The 20,120-nt window shown below is 43.0% G+C and overlaps 1 protein-coding gene across 10 annotated transcripts in view; it reads right to left on the bottom strand.

Annotated features, from left to right (window-relative positions):
• SCUBE1 (signal peptide, CUB domain and EGF like domain containing 1) overlaps positions 1-20,120 on the bottom strand; it is a 514,482-nt gene that overhangs the window by 52,293 nt on the left and 442,069 nt on the right. For all 10 annotated transcript variants that reach the window (XR_008308378.1, XR_008308379.1, XR_008308377.1 and 7 more), the window contains 6 exons: positions 15,370-15,489; positions 13,156-13,314; positions 7,431-7,637; positions 5,317-5,478; positions 4,366-4,533; positions 228-389 (listed from right to left, as the gene is read on the bottom strand). Coding sequence is in view for 7 of the 10 variants with exons in the window: in XM_053254957.1 (XP_053110932.1) it covers positions 228-389; positions 4,366-4,533; positions 5,317-5,478; positions 7,431-7,637; positions 13,156-13,314; positions 15,370-15,489 (978 nt within the window). In the remaining 3 variants the exon portion in view is untranslated. The remainder of the gene's footprint in view (positions 1-227; positions 390-4,365; positions 4,534-5,316; positions 5,479-7,430; positions 7,638-13,155; positions 13,315-15,369; positions 15,490-20,120) is intronic.

The following is a 20,120-nucleotide window of genomic DNA, read 5'->3' as shown; positions in this document are numbered from 1 at the left end:
GCTACTGCCTTGGCAGTAGAATGCTGGCCTGAGAATGTTGAGCATCTATCCGCCTGCAGATTTGGAGTGTGTGTGTGTGTGTGTGTGTGTGTGAGAGAGAGAGAGAGAGAGAGAGAGAGGGAGGAAGGGAGGGAGGGAGAGAGAGAGAGATGTTCTTTGCCTTTGGAAGCAAAATGTATTGGGCCACCCTTGAGGGCATCTTGTCAAAAAATATGAATATAACTTACTTTTACAATGTGTAACATTAGTAGAGCCATCAAAATCTGTACTAGTATTCCCAGGACATGTGATGCAGTAATTCTGACCAAATTCAGGCTGGTAAGTTCCAACAGGGCATCTGATACATCTGTGGGTTGTAGAGTTGTAGTAGTGGCCAGGAGAACAATGAACTGAATGACAGAAAGGCGGTTATTTTTTTTCATATTTTTCAATATATTACAGATGAAGAGAGAAATAGGTTAATAGAGTTTATAAATTTACCTATAAAAATAGGTTAAATAAATAAATAAATAAATAAATAAATAATAGACTAAAATGAGGCATCTAGGATGGAACAACATGTTATAAGAAACATAAGACTGCTGCCCTCCAAATTAATTCTATGTTGAGTTCCTCCTCTTTGTAATTTGTACTACATCTTCCCTTGCGTGCCAATATAATTAGACTGCCTGACATCCAGACAAATGTGCATGCTGAATAATGTGCACAGGCAAGAGGGGAGAATTGCCCATTACCACTTCCCTTTGAAGCTCTCTGTGCCTCCTGAAAATATGTCCCTTAGAGTTGTAGGACCCTGAGGGACATATTTTCAGGACACACAGAGGGCTGCAGAAGAAAAGGGAATTGGCAAAAATGGTCCTTCCTTTGTTGCTCAGTAAAATGTCATTCGGCATGTTAGTCTGGATGTAAGCCACTTTATGTTCCATATCACTGGCTACTGCTGGTATGGATGGGGAAACATTATAATAAGTGTTGTACTACAGGTTGCCAGTGGAGGAGAACTTGACACAGAGCTGCCGTTGTTGGCAGCAACCCTACAAAAATCCTTACACACTAAATCCATATGTTTTTTATTCAAATAACAATCAAGTATGAGTTGCCAACTAAGAAATCTTAATACGAAAACCTCTTGAAAGCTGGGACTTTTATTACAAGTGAAACATCTCTTTAGGTAAATGTCATCTTCTCATCTTACATTGCTTACTACCATGGTTCTCCCAACTGCAGATCACTCTGTGTGTGTGTGTGTGTGTGTGTGTGTGTGTGTGTGTGTGCACAAGACATTTGACAACTTTCTTCCCAGAGTAGAGCAATATTAATACAGTAGTAGTCACAGCTATGCAAATATCATGATCCCAGGCCCTGAAGCCCCTAAGATGGGGCCAAAAATTCAGGGATGAATCTGCATGGGAAGTCCCCACTTCATTAATCCCAACTTCTCCATTACAGCCCTTCTCCTTTGCCTGCATATTTGGACTCAGAGGATTCCTCCGAGGACCAGGCAGCTGAGGTGGGGACTCCTCAACACTGTTGAACAGTTCAGTGGGCTGTTCAAAAGGTTTAAGACATACTAGACATACTTTTGCACATAATTTTAAAAGCAATTTGAATAGAAACAAGGTTGTGCACATGATCAACATACCTGGCAGTAGGGAGAACTGGCGGGGAGGCAGGCTCCTGCCTGTCTCCCCGCCCACAAGCAGAGCAAGGTGAACGGCTCTGCCACTTACCACAGCACACGAGCGGGGCCACGGTGAGTGTCAAAGCAGAGGAGGAAGTCTTCTGGCAGCCCTTAAGCATTTTTCTAACCTAGGGAACAGTGTATGTTACATCAAACATTATTGATTGGGAGATGAGCATTAAAATGATACAGTGAGGCTATCCTCACGAGCAGCCTAACCCAGGCTAGAGCAGCCCAGCCTGGGTTAGGCTATTCTTGTGGAGTGCCAGGATCACTCCCGATCCTGGCACTTCTGCCTTGCCTAACCCAACTTTTAGCCTTTGGCGAGCATGCCCTTAACCCCGGCGCCAGGGTCGCGTGTATGCTCAAGCTGCACACAGCACAAGCATACAACCGGCAAGAGCACCTGGCTGAGGGAGGATCCCTCAATACAGCACACCAGGAGAGGGTAAGTCTGCTCATGAGAATAGCCTCCTCGTATCATTTTAATGCTCATCTCCCAATCAATGATGTTTCACATACAGTGCTCCCTGGGTTAGAAAAATGCTTGATAGCAGTATTGATTCATTAAAAAATATTTATATAGTGCTGCTCACCCCAAATTTCATGGTGTTTTTAAAGAAGTTTTATCACGCATAAAATAATGCAATGCAATGTAAACTAAAAACCAGACAAGGGGCAGTAAAAGAGCAACAAGGGAATCCGGGCATAGCAGAGGCCAGTCAATAGTTCTTAACAGCCCACTGAATAAGAGAGCTCCAGAGCATCAGGTTGCCACTGAAAAGGCAAACTGCTGCTTATACCCTGCTCACATCTGCATCTGCATCACCTGATTTTTTACTCCAGTCTTACCCTCCCCCTACAAAGTAAAAGAGTTTAAAGTACATAAACCCATGGGGAGCATATTCTCTCCTTTAGCTGGGCATTTTACCACGAGTTTACTGTGAGGCTTTACTTCAAGTCCAAAGATGCCCCCAAAACCCGACACAAAAAGTGGGTTTTTTAACCCCGTATATAAATTGGGCCACACACTAACTGCAACGAAAAACCCAAATTGTGTGTGAAGTGCTCCCTAATAGCTTGCAGTGACTTTTAGGTAAATCTGGCCATTATTATTATTTCATGTTTACACAGTCAGACAGGTGTTATTGACTGGTTTGTTTTATCCAGACATCGAGTCCTTCCCAAGGACCTGGGATGGCTGAATTTTATCATCAATACCGTTGGTTATTATAGATATCGTCGCAAAATATAGGCTGTTCCCAGTTAAGCTGCTTTTTGTAATTGGCTGGTGGTGATTTCTGTGGCCCCTATGGTGCTGAGGTGCTCTTCAAGGTCTTTTGGAACTGCACCCAGGGTGCCAATTACCACTGGGATTATTTTGGTCTTTTTCTGCCACAGCCTTTCAATTTCAATTTGTAGATCTTTGTATTTGGTGATTTTTTCTATTTCTTTTTCTTCTATTCTGCTATCCCTTGGTATTGCTATGTCGATTATTTTAACTTGCTTTTCTTTCTTCTCGACTAGAGTTATATCTGGTGTATTGTGTGGCCGATGTTTGTCTGTTTGTAGTCGGAAGTCCCATAATATTTTTACATCTTCATTTTCTTCAACTTTTTCAATTTTATGGTCCCACCAATGTTTGGCTACAGGTAGCTTGTATTTTTTGCAGATGTTCCAGTGTATCATCCCTGCTACCTTGTCATGCCTTTGTTTGTAGTCAGTCTGTGCAATCTTTTTACAACAGCTGATTAGGTGGTCCACTGTTTCATCTGCTTCTTCACAAAGGTGGCACTTGCTGTTTGTTGTTGTCTTTTCTACTTTTGTTCTTATTGCATTTGTTCTTAGTGCCTGTTCTTGTGCAGCCAGTATTAAACCCTCTGTTTCTTTCTTCAAGTTGCCATTCTTAAGCCATTGCCAGGTCTTGGTGATGTATGATGATGATGATGATGATGATTATATTTTATTACATTTATATCCCGCTTTTCCTCTGAGGAGCTCAAAGCATATTCTTATCCTCACAACAATCCTGTGAAGTAGGTTAGGCTGAGAGATACATGACTGGCCCAGAGTCACACAGAGAGTTTCATGGTTGAATGGGGATTCCAGCACAGGTCTTCCCGGTCCTAGTCTGACACTTTAAACACTACGCTATGCTGGCAATAAGTGCAAGCACACCCTTCATTCCAGAGGAGTTGCCAGCTAAAAGCCCAGTGTGAAAAACTGGTGGTTCATTTGAGAGGCAATTAAAGGACTAAGCAATGCTTTTCAAAGTGTTGTTGCAAATGCCTTAAAGACCTAGTCTGAAACTAGGCAGCAGTTCCAATGAAAGGCAGTGTGGAAGGATGCCTTTCCCATGATTTTGTTCATATGCTTTAAAACTTTTCATTTTGAGAGAGTAGGATAGGAGGGGAAAACGTTGAATATGGAAAATAAAATGTACTGGGTGAGATCACGTGACAGAGCTGTTCACATTGGGAAGGAGAAGCTAAAGAGCCCTTTGCCCCTGGGAGAATGAGAGCCCTTTGCCACTGGGAGGCCCTTTGCCTTGAATGGGAAAAAGTGGCTGGGGTTGGGGCAGGGGCTTCAGATAGAGGGACTATGTTTAGATCCAGTTGGGAAGCCCTCAGAGGTCAGGCTAAGCCTTCAAAATGCCAGCTGCCTATTCTTACTTTAAAGCTTACCTTTTGTTTCACAGTCCTGAAATGATACTGCACCTTCATATTTTGTCACTAGTCCTCCACCACATGGAAAACAGAGGGCTCTTCCTGGTTCAGGCTGATATGTGCCAAGTGGGCATAGCCTACAAGGTTTAAAGCCATCAGAAGAAAAATGTCCAGGAGAGCACTGCCCTAGAAATTGAAAACATGTTGCATTATTCACTCTCTCTATGTAAATGTAAAACTTGTATTTGTGATACCATTCATCCTCTGTACTATTATGAATGTAATGTACAGAGTCAGCAGGTCTTTCTAGCATTTCCCTTTTATAGAATTTTGCAGGTAGGGCTGGGAGAGACTCCTGCCCGAAACCCGAACTGTTGCCAGTCAGCGTCAACAATACTGATGGACCAATGCTCAAACTCAGTAAAAGAAAGCTTCCTATGCTCCTACCATTATACATAGAGAAAATCCACCACTATAACAAATTGAATCCACTTGGAATTTTGATTTGTGCACATTCCAATAATTTACCTGTAGGCTGTACAGGAAAATCTTCAAGTTCCAAAACAGCCAATGCAATGTACTCCGAAATTCCTCCTTTTAAAAAGTAAGTGTGAACCACTTACAGCCTTTTGTGAACTGCCTAGAACCTTTGGAGTCAGGTGGTTAAATTAAATAAATAATTAAGATAAATAAATAAAATGTCATAAGAAGTATTTTTTCAGAGATCACCTCCCACAAACCGCAAAAGAGCATTATTAGATAGATGAAGCATTTTTCATTGAGCACTATTATATATGTTTTAGTTGATTGAATGCAGTGCTCTCAATCAAGGGCAGTAGTTTTCACATTGTGTTCTTTGGATTCTTTGAAAGTTTTGTAATGAGAGGATCAGTGTTGATGGGCAAGCTGCTTTCTCCACTTCTGTTCTCCAACTTGTCTATACAATGTTTACAGCAACACAAAACTTGCCTCCACATTCTGACACGTTCCGTGCACCTGCTACTCCCTGTCCATCATTGCTTGGGCAAAGTTCACAAGAGAGTTGACCTTCTGTGTCTTGGTATGTTCCTGGTGAGCAAGGAATGCACTGATTATGTTCTCCACTATAATAGGTGCCTGTGCTGCAGGTAACTGGGAATATATATAAAAAAAGAATCTATATTAAGGACTTATATTATATTATTTGAATGCATCTTTATACCTACCAGTGAGACAAAGAGCTCTCTCAAAACATTCAACTCCCTTCCTTCTCCTCTTAGAGAATGAGACCTTGAAATCTTTGAACCAAACTGTTTACTTAGATTCTGTAAAGTAACATACCATCACTGCAAACACTACAAGCAATGAGACTATAATAACATACAATAGTTTTAGCTCTGAAGCTTCTTTTTTGGGATTAAATTTTTTAATTAAAGAAAATTTAGAAAATTAGAGAAATATAATCATGTTCAAAGGTATAAAATGCCTGGGCAACATCCAGACTTAGCACCACTGAAATCTATGATACAAGTTAGTCTTTTCTAACTTAAGTCCCATTAATGTCAATGGGATTGAATCATGACTAGCCGCCCAGAGTACAATTTGTTATGGGGCAGTCAGTAAATACATTTGTTATTATTAGCAGTTGTAGTATTCCTATATTCTTTTAAACTGCCAACATATCCATCTCAGCATTTTCAGGATTTTAAATAAATCATTCTGCTTTGTTTAGGGTTATAATAGACTCTCAGTGTCTTTCAAGGATGCTGAAAGCAACCTGGAGGTTCAGGCTCAGTGGTCCTGATGTCAAAATCAGCACCTTTCCAGGGACTGGCTTTTAGACCTGTGCATTTCACAAAAGAAGGAGAAGGAGAAGAAGAGCACACTGAAATGTGTGCTCTGGATGGAATGAGTAGCATCCAGACTAAGTTAGTCCTGTCTAAAAACCATTACAATTGATGACACTTAAGTTAATCAAGACTCATTGATTTCAATGGTGCTAATTCACATGCTGGCTGTCATTTAAATACATTGGCATCCAGTCTAACACAATGCTTGCACAATGAATAAAGTTGTGCTAGTGCAAAAAGATCATGTTGTTGTGCAAAGCCACATTTCTGTGATTGTGAGTTGTCACAGTACGGCTCCACGGTTGTGTGACTCATGAGGAGACCCCCGGCCGGGAGGCTAAAACAAGCCTCCCAGCATCAGGGGTCTCCCCAGAATGTCCCGTGCACTCGTGCAGGGGCATTCTGGGAGCCAGGTGGCCTCTGATTCCTGCAGCCCCAACTGGCTCTGTGATGGAGCTGGTAATCATGTGTGGCCAATCTGGCCACCCAGGGTCATCTGCGGGGGGAGCAGGTCAAGCACGCTCTCCCCGCTAACCTCCTTACGACTCTCCACATTGTTCAGGGTACGATTATGTATTTGAATATTGGGTTTCCAACGTGCTCTTTTCTGATGAAATGCAAAGGTGTGAAAGCCAGCTCCTGGAAGCTCCCACCAGTGGTTTGCTCTCTTTTTCAAAAGCAAACCAGACAGAGACAGGTTTGCTTCAAACAGTTAGAAGTCCCCCTCCCTAGCACAGGCCAAGAGGGACTTGAATATGCACAGTTCTTCATTGGTGACATAACATGTAAATAAGTCCTAGAAATGTGTTTTTGTAAAAAATGAAAGCTGAGGTTTGCAGAATACACTATTCTGTGCTCTCACAGAATCATGGTATGCATTCAGCCCTGATCACTGCTGTTAAAATAATTACGAAGGCTGGCTTGGGAGAGCTGTATGTGAATTTAACCAAGTGGCACAGTGGGGAAATACTTGACTAACCAGCAGAAGGTTGCTGGTTCGAATCCCCGCTGGTACTATATTGGGCAGCAGCGATATAGGAAGATGCTGAAAGGCATCATCTCATATGTGGGAGGAGGAGACAATGGTAAACCCCTCCTGTATTCTACCAAAGAAAACTACAGGGCTCTGTGGGCGCTAGGAGTCGAAATCAACTTGACGAAACACTTTATGTTACACAGAAGGTATCTGTATTCTCTGGTTGTTCTTAGAGAACAAATTCTATGAGCTTAGGTGTGTATTTTCTTGGAACTTACCACACTTTCCATCCTGCTGCACTTGCCCTGTACTGCACAGGTCATTTCCTTCAGTAACAACTTTAGCTGCTTTCTGAGCCACTTCATACTCTGTCCCAGAAAACTGAATGTAAAATTGCTGTTTGTTAATAGATTTCCTCAAAGTTTTGATTGCTGTTTGTAGCTTTTGCTCCATGCTTTTCCGCAAACAATCAACATTACAAGTGTCTAGATGGGGAAAACAAAACAAAACTAGAAACAGTTGAGGTTCAGATTAAAAATGGAGTGTTCACAGTTGGTCCAATTTATGTGCTGAGGCACATAACTTGAAACACATTCATTTAAAATGAGAGGCACCCAGGAAGCTCTGGGCATCCTTTATTTCAATCAGTTTCCTGTGAAGGCAGGTAATTCTGTTGCATCTCCAAATCAGGAATGACTGAATTATCTACAGCTGATACAGAGATATGTCCAAATGTCTTGTCCTTTCAGAATGTCCCCTGCTGCAGCTCTCTATGAGTCATTGCTTCCACTGCATCTTCTTCCAAGTGTGCTTCCCATTTTAATTCAGAAAATAGTCTGAATTAAAGGAAAGATAGAGGAAAAAATGGCATATGCTTTAGTTGTCATTGTTTTTCAGTGACACTCCTTACTTTCTAGTACATGCCCCTGAAAAACCACTGTTCCTCTTTTTAGGTATGTATGTATGTATGTATGTATGTAACACATTTATATACCGCCCAAAACGCAAGTTTCTGGACGGTTTACAACAAAATAATAAAAATAACAGTTGTCCCCTTTTTAAAATCTCTTGGGTGGTTAAATCTTTCATTCTTCAGGGTTCATCTCCCCTCCAGTATTTCTAGAAGTTAAATCTTGGAGTGCAAAAAGAACACATTTTGTCTCTAATGCAAATGCACATACATGGATACAATGGCACCACACAGTGCATATCGCAACCACTGAGGTCTGTTTATGAGCTGTCCATTTTATTCTGAACTAATAAAAACTGAACATGTTTATGAGGCCATCAAGACAATCAAAAATAGTATTCTACCCAGGTTTGGAAGCTGTGTGTGCTCCCAATTTTTGGTTGTGTGGAAACAATGCAAGGGGAAATCCTGGGTAGAAGTGATTGTGTGAAAGCAAGTAGGGGGGTAATTTACCCAGGTTCCACACAATCATTTCTACCTAGGTTTTCCTCTTTGCTTCCACACAACCAAAAATTGGGAGCACATGCAGCTTCCAAACCTGGGCAGAACACAGTTTTTGATTGTGTAAATGGCCTAGCGGAGGCTGCTTTTCAGCCTCCCGGTCGGGGGCCTACTTGTGAGTAGCTGCAGTGCGGAACCGTGGTGCGGCTACTCATGATTTTAAAACCCGGGTTTGCGGAGTGCTCGCTCCCCTCTAAGGGGAGGGTTACTTTAGTGGGTTAACTGTCTGGAGGCCACTGGGCTCGCCTGCGAGCCCAGTGGTTCTCCTACTCAGGAGAAATCGGGCTAGGCTCCCCTAGCCCAATTTCTCCTGATAGTGGGAATAGCCTCAGGGTTGTAGGTTTCTGGGTGATGCATGGTTTTGACTCCCACCATTCTTCTTAACATTATTTATTTTGTTTTAAGAACTTGATGACCCTCCCTTCCACTCTCCTTCAACCCCGTATGCTTCTGCAACAATGACCAGAACAGTTTACAGATCATCCACCATGAAGTGTAAAATATTTGCAGGGGGGCGTTTAATTCCTTTTGCTATGTAAACTATTTTGAGAAGTTTTTGGTTGAAAAGTGGTATAATTTGAATAAGTTCTAAAGAATAACAATGCTGGCATTATTCAATAGCATATAATTCAATAATATATATGTCATTGATACTCAGGCTCTTGATTACCACTGCATACAGCCTACAGCCCCCCCAGCCAGCCCCCCCAGACTTGTGTCCCTCATTCTGGCAATGAAATGATGGCAACCCTAGAATGGCCTCTTTATCTTGTACACAATTAAGGGTGGAGATTTGGAAAATCATTGAGATTTGGTTCATCTCATATGCAGTTAGTTCAAACATTATTGTAGCTGACACACAGCCATACAATACAATGTTTCAATGAAATAGGATATATAGAGAGAGTTGCAATTCTTCTTATCCCAATTGATCTGCTCTCCATTTTTCTTCTTTGTCTACTCTATGCTATTCCTGAAGCATTAGGAACCATTTGGGGGTGTTACAGTCAGGAGTCCCCTGACTCCACACTGTTCAATAAGATAATTGATTGCCTTAAGAAACCTGCCAGTTTTTAAATCATTCTTCTCCAAATCAGAAAACAAATCAGCCAGTGCAGTTAGTTAGTTAACTCAGTTTCAAATCCCCCCTGAGTCATGAAGTTCACTAGGTAAACTTGGTCACTAGGTAAACTTGAAGTTCACTAGGTAAACACTTATCTCTCAGCCTAGCCTAACTTACAGGATTGTTTCGAGGGCAAAATGGAGGGAAGCAAACTTGAACATTGACATGGCATCATCTGCCACTGTGAAGCAACCGTATCTCTCTCTCAACTTAACCTGCCTCATAGGGCTGTTGTGAGAAGAATGAGATAGCCTTAATTGCATAAGCCTGAACTATCTGAGAAAGAATGATACAAAAAGGGTTAATGTGTAGTGGGAAAACAAGTCATCCAAAACTGCTGTGCTTACCACACACCACACCACACCACAAGGAATTAGAGAAGAGATTGGGTGTCATTGAGATGGGGCCACCAGCATAGCCAGCGCTTCTTCCACTGCAACTCACTACCCCTTTGTTGGTTCCTACTCCAGCCCTGACCACTGGACTGCACCCACCGATCATGGCCAAGCTTCTCTGGGATCCAAAGATCTCGATTCCCCAGTTAATTCAATATCACAGTATCTGCTTCATCTTCATTTTCATCTTCTGATTGGGCCACAAAGTACATGGTGGTCAGTGGGAGGGGGGCGGTGACCCCATCAACAGGCAGGGCGGGGGAAGGAAGGAGAAGAGCATGCAGATAGATTAGACTTACTGGAATTTTTAATTACTCCCCCCCCCCTTCAGGAGATGGCAGAGAGCACTCAGCTGAGTTTTCCCTCACCCATCTCTCTTCCTTCAGTTTCTAGGAGTACAGCACAGCCATCAGCCTGCTGTCCCCATTCCCCATCTGAATAGAAAGTGCATAGACCCAGAGGTACCCTCTCACACAAACTGCATCAGAGAGGAAAAGAGAGATTCTTGTGGTGGTGCTGCTGGTGTGTGGGTGGGAGGAGAAGGAGGAGGAGGATTGTCATAGTGCCCTGGAAGCCACTAAGTGAAGATAACAGGTGCTTCTCTCCAACTATGACTGAATGTAATCACTTGCTCCTCCTCCTCTCCTCCCACCCACACTCCCACCCACCAGCACCACCACAAGAATCTCTCTTTTCCTCTCTGATACAGTTTGTGTGAGAGGGTATCTTTGGGAGGAGGAGGATGACGACGACTGATTACAATCAGTCATAGTTGGAGAGAAGCATCTGTTATCTTCACTTAGTGGCTTCCAGGGCACCGTGACAATTTTATTTGGTATAATGAAACACTCTCCTACCATACTTCTCACTCTTGGTAGAGCTTTTCCCCTACAGCATGAGTGTAGCTATAACAGAACAAGAAGGAACAAATAATCCTGGGCCCCTGAGCAGGGAGGGGAGGGCTACCAGCTGAGTGACAGTTTAGTCTTCGCTCTCATCTTGTTCCTCTTTGAGTGGAATATTTACTTTTCAGGGGCCAATATTTACTTTTTGTTCCAGTGCCCACTCCAGCCTTGCTACACCTCTGCCCTGCTGGGCATGCTGGAACTTGGGGAGGGCATGCTACAGGGAGGGCATGCTACAGCAGGAGAGAGGGCATGCCCTCAACTCCTGCTTGTAGGCTTCCAGTGGCATCTGGTGGGCCACAGTGTGAAACAGGATGCTGGACTAGATGGGCCTTGGGCCTGATCCAGCAGGGCTGTTCTTATAACAGTTATAACAGTTGTTCTTGGAACAACTTGTAGTTGTTCCATTGACACTGTACAATCTGTGAAGAGTGTGGTCTGTAAAGAACTACAGTGCCAGACTTGCTGAAAGAAATAGGATGACAGCAGCAGTGATGGTTAGGATGACTTGGTTTGTGCACAACAGTGTGTGTGTGTGTGGGGGGGGCCTTAAATGTGGGGCCCAGGGAAATCTTCCCCAGGTCTCTTTGAGACAGTGCTGCTTATCTATGGATTGAGGCATTTAACTAACATGTATATTAGGAAAAAACTAAAAGAGCATCTCAGCTCAAAAAAGTGTCTGCTATGGCAAGGATCTCCCATGTGTTTCTTGCTGCTCTGCAGCTTCCATGATGAACACAACAGCCTACCTTTTTCAGGACCCTTGGAGTCTGCCTGCTTCAGGACCCTTTACACCCTAGAAATCCCCCACCAGCACCCTTCAAAACACATCCTCTACATTCACATACAGAATCCCAAGGGTCCACCACACAATCTGAGAAGCACTGAAGCAATTCTTGCCTATGGATACAATCCACAATCATTTCCCCCATCTTGTTTTGGTATGTGGCCAAATAACCCCTTGCTAGTGTTTCCAAAATCTGCAACATGTTTTTGACCAGAGCCCAAAGGAGGTCAGGGAAAAGAATATTGATATTCACAAGCTATGATAAACGCATCTTACCCTTGGGTCTTTCAAAAGTGATTACTTGTGTTCAACCAAATTAGTTTGATTATTGGCCTGTCCAACAAGATCCTTTGAACTCAGAAGTTCAGATTAGAATCTAGCACTGACAAAACTGTTTTTCCCCAGGCTGATTTTGCAGGAAATCACTCTGTGCATGATATTTCCACACTAGCTCTAACTGATGGGATTTCCCCTACAAAGTCATTTAATCAAATTGGTGGATTAATTAATCATTTCTGCATACATTCCTATAAAAACAAAACCTTATTTTATTTTATTTTATTTGTTCAATTTCTTCATTTTAAGAAGATGCTTACAGTGGGCCCCATCTTATATAAGGCATTCCCACCTATGGAGCTACAGAGAGAGAGAAGTAAATTTAACCCTCAGTGGGTGGAGTCACCATGGGCAAGGATTAGATGTAGTCCTGATCTAGTGGTGAACCCTTGACATTTCCTCACATACGGTTGCCATTCATCCCTAAGGGGAATTTAAAATGCTGCATCTAGGAGATAATAACTCCACCTTTGAAACTCCACTCTTGAGCCTTCACAGATGAGTTCCCACAGAGGTTGGGAAGTGCAAGCCCTACTAGTTGGAGGGCTAAAGGCCACTTCCAGCCTCAAAGGCAGGATGCCTCTGAGAACTAGTTGCAGGGGAGTAACAGCAGGAGAGAAGGCATGCCCTCAACTCCTGCCTGTGGCTTCCAGTGGCATCTGGTGGGCCACTGTGTGAAACAGGATGCTGATGGGCTTTGGGCCTGATCCAGCAAGGCTGTTCTTATGTTCACATGCATCCTACAGCTTATGCCAAGCAATAAGAATGCGAATGAAACATTTTTTTCCAGAGTAAATTTGCCTTAGATTCAGTAGTTCTTTCTACTAATGTATGAAGCAGGCAGCCACCTGCTGGTATGTTTCCCAGACTATGGGAAACACCTACATCGGGCCGCAGAGATATAGGCTTCGTAGTCGCCAGGAGTCGACCTGGCACACTTTACTTTTATTTCCTAGAAGTAACATCAGAAGATAACTTTCACAAACCTGAGATCTCCTCAGACTTAATTTCTACTTCAAACTCTGCAGTGATATGGGATACTTCCTTTGATGGTGATTTTCGGCCACGGCGCTTTTTCTTGGAGGAGTCACACTTGAGGTTCACGAAGGTTACCTGGCAGTTGTCTGTACAAGGGAATTGACCTCCTTTGCATAACAGAAGCAACATTGAAAAGAAATCAAGATGCAAAGTAGCATTGTTGCAATTGTGTCAGCTGCATTAACATTATTGTTGTGACAGGGAGTTGATTAAGTCTTCATGCAACAATTGTCTTGTGAGTAGGAAGTAGAGAGATGCCCATAGAACAGAAATATCGAATTTTGGTTATCAAAATTTGTCACCTGAAATGTCTGGTTATCCATATTCAGTGTAAGCCCACATGGAAGTTTTAGACTGATCAGATACAGTGTTCCCTCAAATTGGGATTTCCAGATCTTGCTCACTACAACTCCCAACATCCCCAGCTGCAATGGCCTTTGGCTGGGGATTCTCGGAGTTGTAGTCAACAACATCTGGGAATCCCTGTTAGAGGGAACACTGATCAGATACTTGAGATGTTGTATGTTTGTACAGTAGTGTAATCATTTGTTTGTTCTGTCATTGACACAATGGGCAATCTACTGACTAGTTTAATTTATGAATACTTAGCCTAGTTTAGTGAATCCCAAATGGAATTCACAAAGATAAAATAATAATAATATAGGAAATGTTGCAGTATTAACAGCCCTAAATGTCTTTGCAGATTTTTCTGATGTCATGGACACCTATTGGATTGTGTCATATTGTGACAATGGGCGGGTTCAGATATAATGGCAGCACCTGAGGTTGGTCCCGCCCTGGGAATGTCTGCTTCCCCCACCCACAGGTGAGCCTCTATTTCCATTGTAGGTTGCAATACACTGAGACCAGTCATGCCATCCAAACCCAAGCATCTTGGCGTATCCTGCCCTACTCCTGTAAGGGAAGCCATCATCTGTAAATGAGATTTCAAGTAAGTAAAATATGTCAAGTTCCCTGATGGAAGTAGGGCAGATTATGCTGAGATTGGTGGATTTGGATGATACAAACAATTTCAGCATATCAGAGTCTTCAATGGATGCAGAGGTTTGTGCAGGGATGGGGGGGGGCAGGGCAAGGAGTGTGCACTCCTAGGGTGGCGGCAACTTCAGGTACTACCATTAGCCTGAACCTGCATGTCACAAATCTCTTACCTGATTATCACCACCAGGTTGACACCGATTTCCCCTGCTCTCCACACCACGCCCAACAGCTTTCATTTCATTTTATTTGGAAACTGTGTGCTCACCTTATCACAGAACTGAAACACACACTTCCTTTAAATAAATAAATAGTTTGTCCCATCAAAGTTATGGTATTAAAGTTAGCCCTGTTTCCTTTCATTAAGTGGGGAACATTGCTGGGTGCAGTAACATTAGTAGAGAGCACAGTATTATGCCCCACCCTGGAAAATGACCTTAATCTGGAAAAGATCTTGAATCTCCTATATGCAATTGCCATGTACGGAATCTGAGGACTAACCACAGCATAAAGTAACATGAGAATAGGGCACTAGAGAGAGAACGCTGCTAAAACAAAGGCTGAATTTGCAGGATAGTCAAATGCAAAACTGAGGTTATACTAACCTCTGAATACACAGGAAACCCTGTGTATTTCACGATTTCATGTATCTGTGGAGGGTCTTAAAGACCTAGTTTCTTTATCTGTGGCATGCAACATAGGTAATTTTTGCCTATCCATGGTCTGAGTGGCTGGAATTGGCTTCTGATGTCATTTCCAGCTGCTATTTTGAAGCATAGAGCCATTTTGTGGCTCTTTTAAAATAATAATAATAATAATAATAATAATAATGAAAAAAAAGTGTATTTGGGGGCATCCCTGGAGATCTGGAAACCAGGAGAACAAGGTTCTATGCTTTCCTATCCTTATTTCTGCCCCCTTCCTGCTTTTTAAGCATTTTTTTTCAGAGTAAGGACCCTAACCCCTGGATTCCCATAGGGGTAATGTTTCTTTATTCACAGTTTCCATATTTGCACTAATTGGCAGGAACGGAAACCCTGCAAATAATGAGGACCACATGTAGTTAAAAAATTATTGTCAGTTTCTTGCTTGCTGAAGAGGGGAAAAAAACCAACCAAAAATTAGCCATTCATGCTCATATGTCAGAAGCCTGCCCCACATACCGATAAAAGCTTGCTGCTTCCCAACATCTTTAATTTTTTCCTTATTGCGGGGCCTTAAGTGACATTTTGCATCCTTGATTTTAAAACGAGCCTTCTGCTTGACAGGTGGTGCTAAGGAGTCTGGAAAAAGAAAATTAGAAGTTATTTGTGCTATATTTTTAGGGAAACTAGAGGACAGGTCTGAGTGTCCCGCTCCCACAAGCTTAAAGGATAAACGTAATTGCTCTGCAGTTGTTCTTGCCCCCTAGTCATCACAGACTTCATATCTTTGTTTAGGATGTAATAGGACTTTCTCCACATGAATGTGGATTTTGTATGGAGGCAGAAAAGGCAGGCCCATTATTTTATTTTTTGCTTATTTGATTCTGGCTGCTGCTCTCGCTTCATGCAAGGGTATGTATTGGGGCAGCCATTTCATGCTGTTTAGTTGGCGTTTGGGTGTGGTGAATGCGTGTGAGACCTGCTGTTGAATTATGGGTTGTTTTGCCTCTGAGCTTGGGCATGGGCCTTGCACATGTCCTGTCTGTAGGACAATCTTGGTAGAAGTGATGACATTGAAAAGGAAGAGAGGTTTGTTGAGAATGGTGATGCTGGACGAGCCCGAGACCTTTGAGAAGCAGGTCCAGGCAATGCTGGCAACCATGTAAAAGGCACCCAGTGGGTGAATCCTCATAAATGATGGGTTCCCTATGAGGGTCCAGCTAGGGCCTAGCTTGGCTGTGCTTGTGGCCAGAGTGGCTAAAATGGGCCAGATGTCTGTATTGTGGAGCAAAAAAGTGCCCAGATTCTTAGTGCAGTTAAGGAATTAGAGAAGAGGTTTGGTGCCATTGAGATGGGGCCACCAACATAGCCAGCCCCTCTTCCACCGCAACCCCTTTGTTGGTTCCTAAATCCTGCTGCCCACACACAACTGGCCCCACTGATCTTGATGCCCCAGTTAATTCAACATCATAGTATCTGGCCAAGAGCCTTTTGGGGCCCTAATTACCCATGTCATGCAGAGTTGTGTGTTCCAGGGCAGCTTCATCTTCTGATTGGGCCACAAAGTTCCAGGGTGGGGCAGCTTCATCTTCTGATTGGGCCACAAAGATCATGAGTAGTCCAGGATGTGACAATACTAGCATGATGGCTAGTACTACTATGATTGTCAAGCCTTACAGGATGGCTTTTAACATGGTGGCCTGGGATAGGCACAAGTAGAAACACTTTGGTGGCAGCGCCGTTGAGCCAGGGGACCCAGGCTGCCACATCTGCTTTGTAAGTGGCAGCTACTGGACCTTCACTGGCAGTGGTGACCCAGATGAGCACTGCTACACCCTAGATTTGTGCTATGGTTACTAGATCTTCAGGGAGTGCAACCTTGATGAGTGGATCATCAGCTGGAGTGGGAGCCCAGATGGGAACAGGTATTCTAGTACCACAGCCAGTAGGGGTGTGGGGAATGAATCTAGTGACTTGGGGGTTGCTTTCCCAGCCTTGGTTTGTCAGCCAGCAGACCCCACTGGCTTGGGACAACAGATCCTTAGTGTGTAGCCCTTACATGAATTTGCAATGAGGAAAGGGCAAAAGACTGGCATGTAAACAATTAATTACATTGCAGTTCAGCTTTAGTTGATCAGTAAAGTTGTGTCTCTATTTCAATCCATATTTGTGTTTCATGTCTTCATTCTGGATGTGGAAGCAATGCTTAACAAAAAGCGTCTACATGACTGTTGACTACAATGACATTTGTGAAGCAGTGGCAGCAATAAGGTGCAAGGATCTGGAGTCTAGGAAACAACAGATAAAGCCCAGACCACCAGGCCAATCTAGAGTTAGTCTAGACTGAGATAACTAAAGCTAAGAAAGCCTTTTTTAATGTGGTGAAACAGTTTCCTTTGGGATATAATAGAAAAATGTGGGAGCAGAAAGCACAAGTCAGTTGCTCTTCCTGTTCTTCCCGTTTATTTTCATATCTGAAATTAATCTTAGTAGTCCAAAGTTTCCCGTTTCTATCAAATAAAGAGATTGCGTGTATTCACACATAACATGAAACTGGAGGTTGCTGGCCCCATGGTTAATTTTTCTAACCGTGAATCACATCACAGACATTCATCCAACTGCAGCCCAGCAACCTCCGTTTTCAGGGCAGGGGAGCCCCTCCTTCTTCCAGGCCCGCCAAGACCACATCCCAGCAAGCTCTGTAGCACTTTTGTTGGCAGACTGTGGGCAAGGCATTAGCATGTCCCTGGGATTATATTCCCTCTAAACTGCGCACGTGCGTACAAAATTCAAGCTCCTCCATGCAGCGATTCTAAACAGCCACACACTGTTGTTTGCTGTCGCTCCAGCTTCCCCGCTGCTGGCTGCTGCTCCCCAAATCCCCCCACTGCCACCTCCGACCTCTCCACGGCTGCTGCTCCCCCCAACTGCCGCCTTCCACCCTGCCGCCTGTTCTCCTCCACCGCCAACCACCACTCTGTGGGCTCTTGCCACAGAGAGATCAGCTCCCTCCTGCAAGCAGAGCCACTTCCCCTGCTCTGGATGCAGCAAGAGCCATTTTCCCCCTCTCTGGATCTCACTACAACTGACAGAGGCCAGGGCACATATGTGCCTGCTGTAGTCATGGAAGCTCCCTGCTGCAGGAGGAGCAGGAAGAACCAACGCGACAATTCAAGCTGTATTTTTTCTTTGTTACAATGTGTCTGCCTTAATTGCTGTGACTGAAGTAATGTTTTACACACAAAATTATGTTGTTCTGCAATATGTGTTTGTCACACTCTGCTCGCTAATGGTTAGATCTAGTGTACAGTTATGTTATTAAGATGGCTATGTTAAATTTTTATATTATTTTAGGTGTTGTGTTATTGGTCAAAGATCGTAATAAAGTCTGACTTACTGAATGATTGGGTACCTTTAAGAAGAAAGAAAGAAAAAAGCCTAAAGCAGTGACTTAACAACATCAATAATTAGAATTCTAAAATACATGACACTCAAAAAAGTAATCTCCCCACAATGGTGCTTTCTTCATAAGCACCATTGTGGGGAAATTAATTTTGCAACTGTGTGTGTGATAAATGGATTCACATCTATTAGCAAATATTTGATGTAGAATTTGACCCATCAACCTGGCAGATTATGTAAAAGAGGGTCAATTAACCTTCACCTAAGATCTATATAAAAGATAGGAGCACATGTGCAACTGACTCAATCTCATCATAGTTACAGGGTTAATATCTCTGTTCAGTTGGAATTCTACTATAACTACCAGCCAAAACTTCTGAAGGGAGGTATTCATATGGGCCCTCGAGAAGGCCCATCTTTGTTTAGGGAAAGTAAGGAGGTAATCTGCTGGGCGAGTTCTCATCCCACCACTGAGCAGGTAGAATGACCTAGATGTCCTCAACAAGTCTTTCTGAAACTCAATATCCCAGGTCCTTCATTTAATAAGTTTTTTGGCTCTGACCAAACCCACAAAAAGGATTGCCTCAGGTGAAAGACCATAGGGATGGAGTTTCCTGACATAGTTCTCCCACCAGCTCGAGCAGTGCCTATAACAAGGGAAGGAGATCAGAGGGCAATCAGTTAATTCTTGCCCAGTTTATTAGTATTAGATGCCAAGCTCTGGCTTTTATCGAGATAATATCCAATCTCAGAGTGGCATTAGAAATAATTTTGCGGGTCGGAAATAATGTTCTTAAGATCCTGGCTTGGACCTGCTCCAGGAGGGAATAGTTAGCATAGGGTTCCAGCTGTGCCCCATATCATCGACTTTGCCTTGAACAAGATGGTGGCAGCTGGAATGAACATCTGTCATTGCTGCCTGTGGAAGCTGAGAGCTGCTGACAAACTTCTCTGTGTCTGAGCAGCAGCATAACTGATTTGGGCGGTCTTCGTCCCAGATTCCTGAAACATTACCCCCAAATACTTAAAACATTTAATCTGCTCTATATCATGATTGTCAATCATCCATTTATATTTTTTTCCTCCTATTGGAGAAGGCCAATATTTTAGTTTTCTGATAATTAATATCCAGATACTTAATATCCTTGCAATAGAGGGCTAAGGCCTTAAGAGCTCTTCTCATCCCCACTTGTGAATGGGACAAGATGACTGCGTCAGCTGCATATAGAAGTACAGGAAGCTGTCTGTCTGCCAACCTTTGGGCATGTATATCTAAGCCCTGCAGGCATAGATATGAAACAACGAAAAGGCCAGAATGCACCCCTTCTTGACCCCCACCCCCAGATGTCCTAAATAGGCCTCGACAACTGGCCCTGCTGGTTGCATCTCACTCTAAGGTTTGTATTGCCATACAGTTTGATCAGCAGCAGTAACAGCCTCTTATCAATCGAGGTGCTATAGAGCCTGGACCATAGGCATACTCTAGAAATTGAATCGAACACTGCTTTTATTTATTTATTTATTTATTCATTCATTCATTCATTCATTCATTCATTCATTCATTCAATTTTTATACCGCCCTTCCGAGCTGTCTACGAATGCAGCAAATAAGGTAGATTTGGAGGACCTTGTATATTTCTCAACTAAAAGTTTTACAACCAGACAGTGCTCAATCGTAGAACGCCCTAATCTAAAACCTGCCTGCTCATCTTCCAGGAATTGCTCCTGCTCCAACCAGTCCATGAATTTCTGATTTAATAGCCTAGCATACATTTTAGTAATAGTATTAAGTAGGCTTATGGGTCTGAAATTAGACGGAACATCTCTATTATCTTTTTAAAAGATAGGTACCACAATTGCCAGACCTG

Source organism: Hemicordylus capensis, chromosome 5, assembly GCF_027244095.1.
Source record: "Hemicordylus capensis ecotype Gifberg chromosome 5, rHemCap1.1.pri, whole genome shotgun sequence".
Lineage (NCBI taxonomy): Eukaryota > Metazoa > Chordata > Lepidosauria > Squamata > Cordylidae > Hemicordylus > Hemicordylus capensis.
The sequence above is the reverse complement of the archived record's forward strand: the minus strand, read 5'-3'. Positions and strand labels throughout refer to the sequence as shown.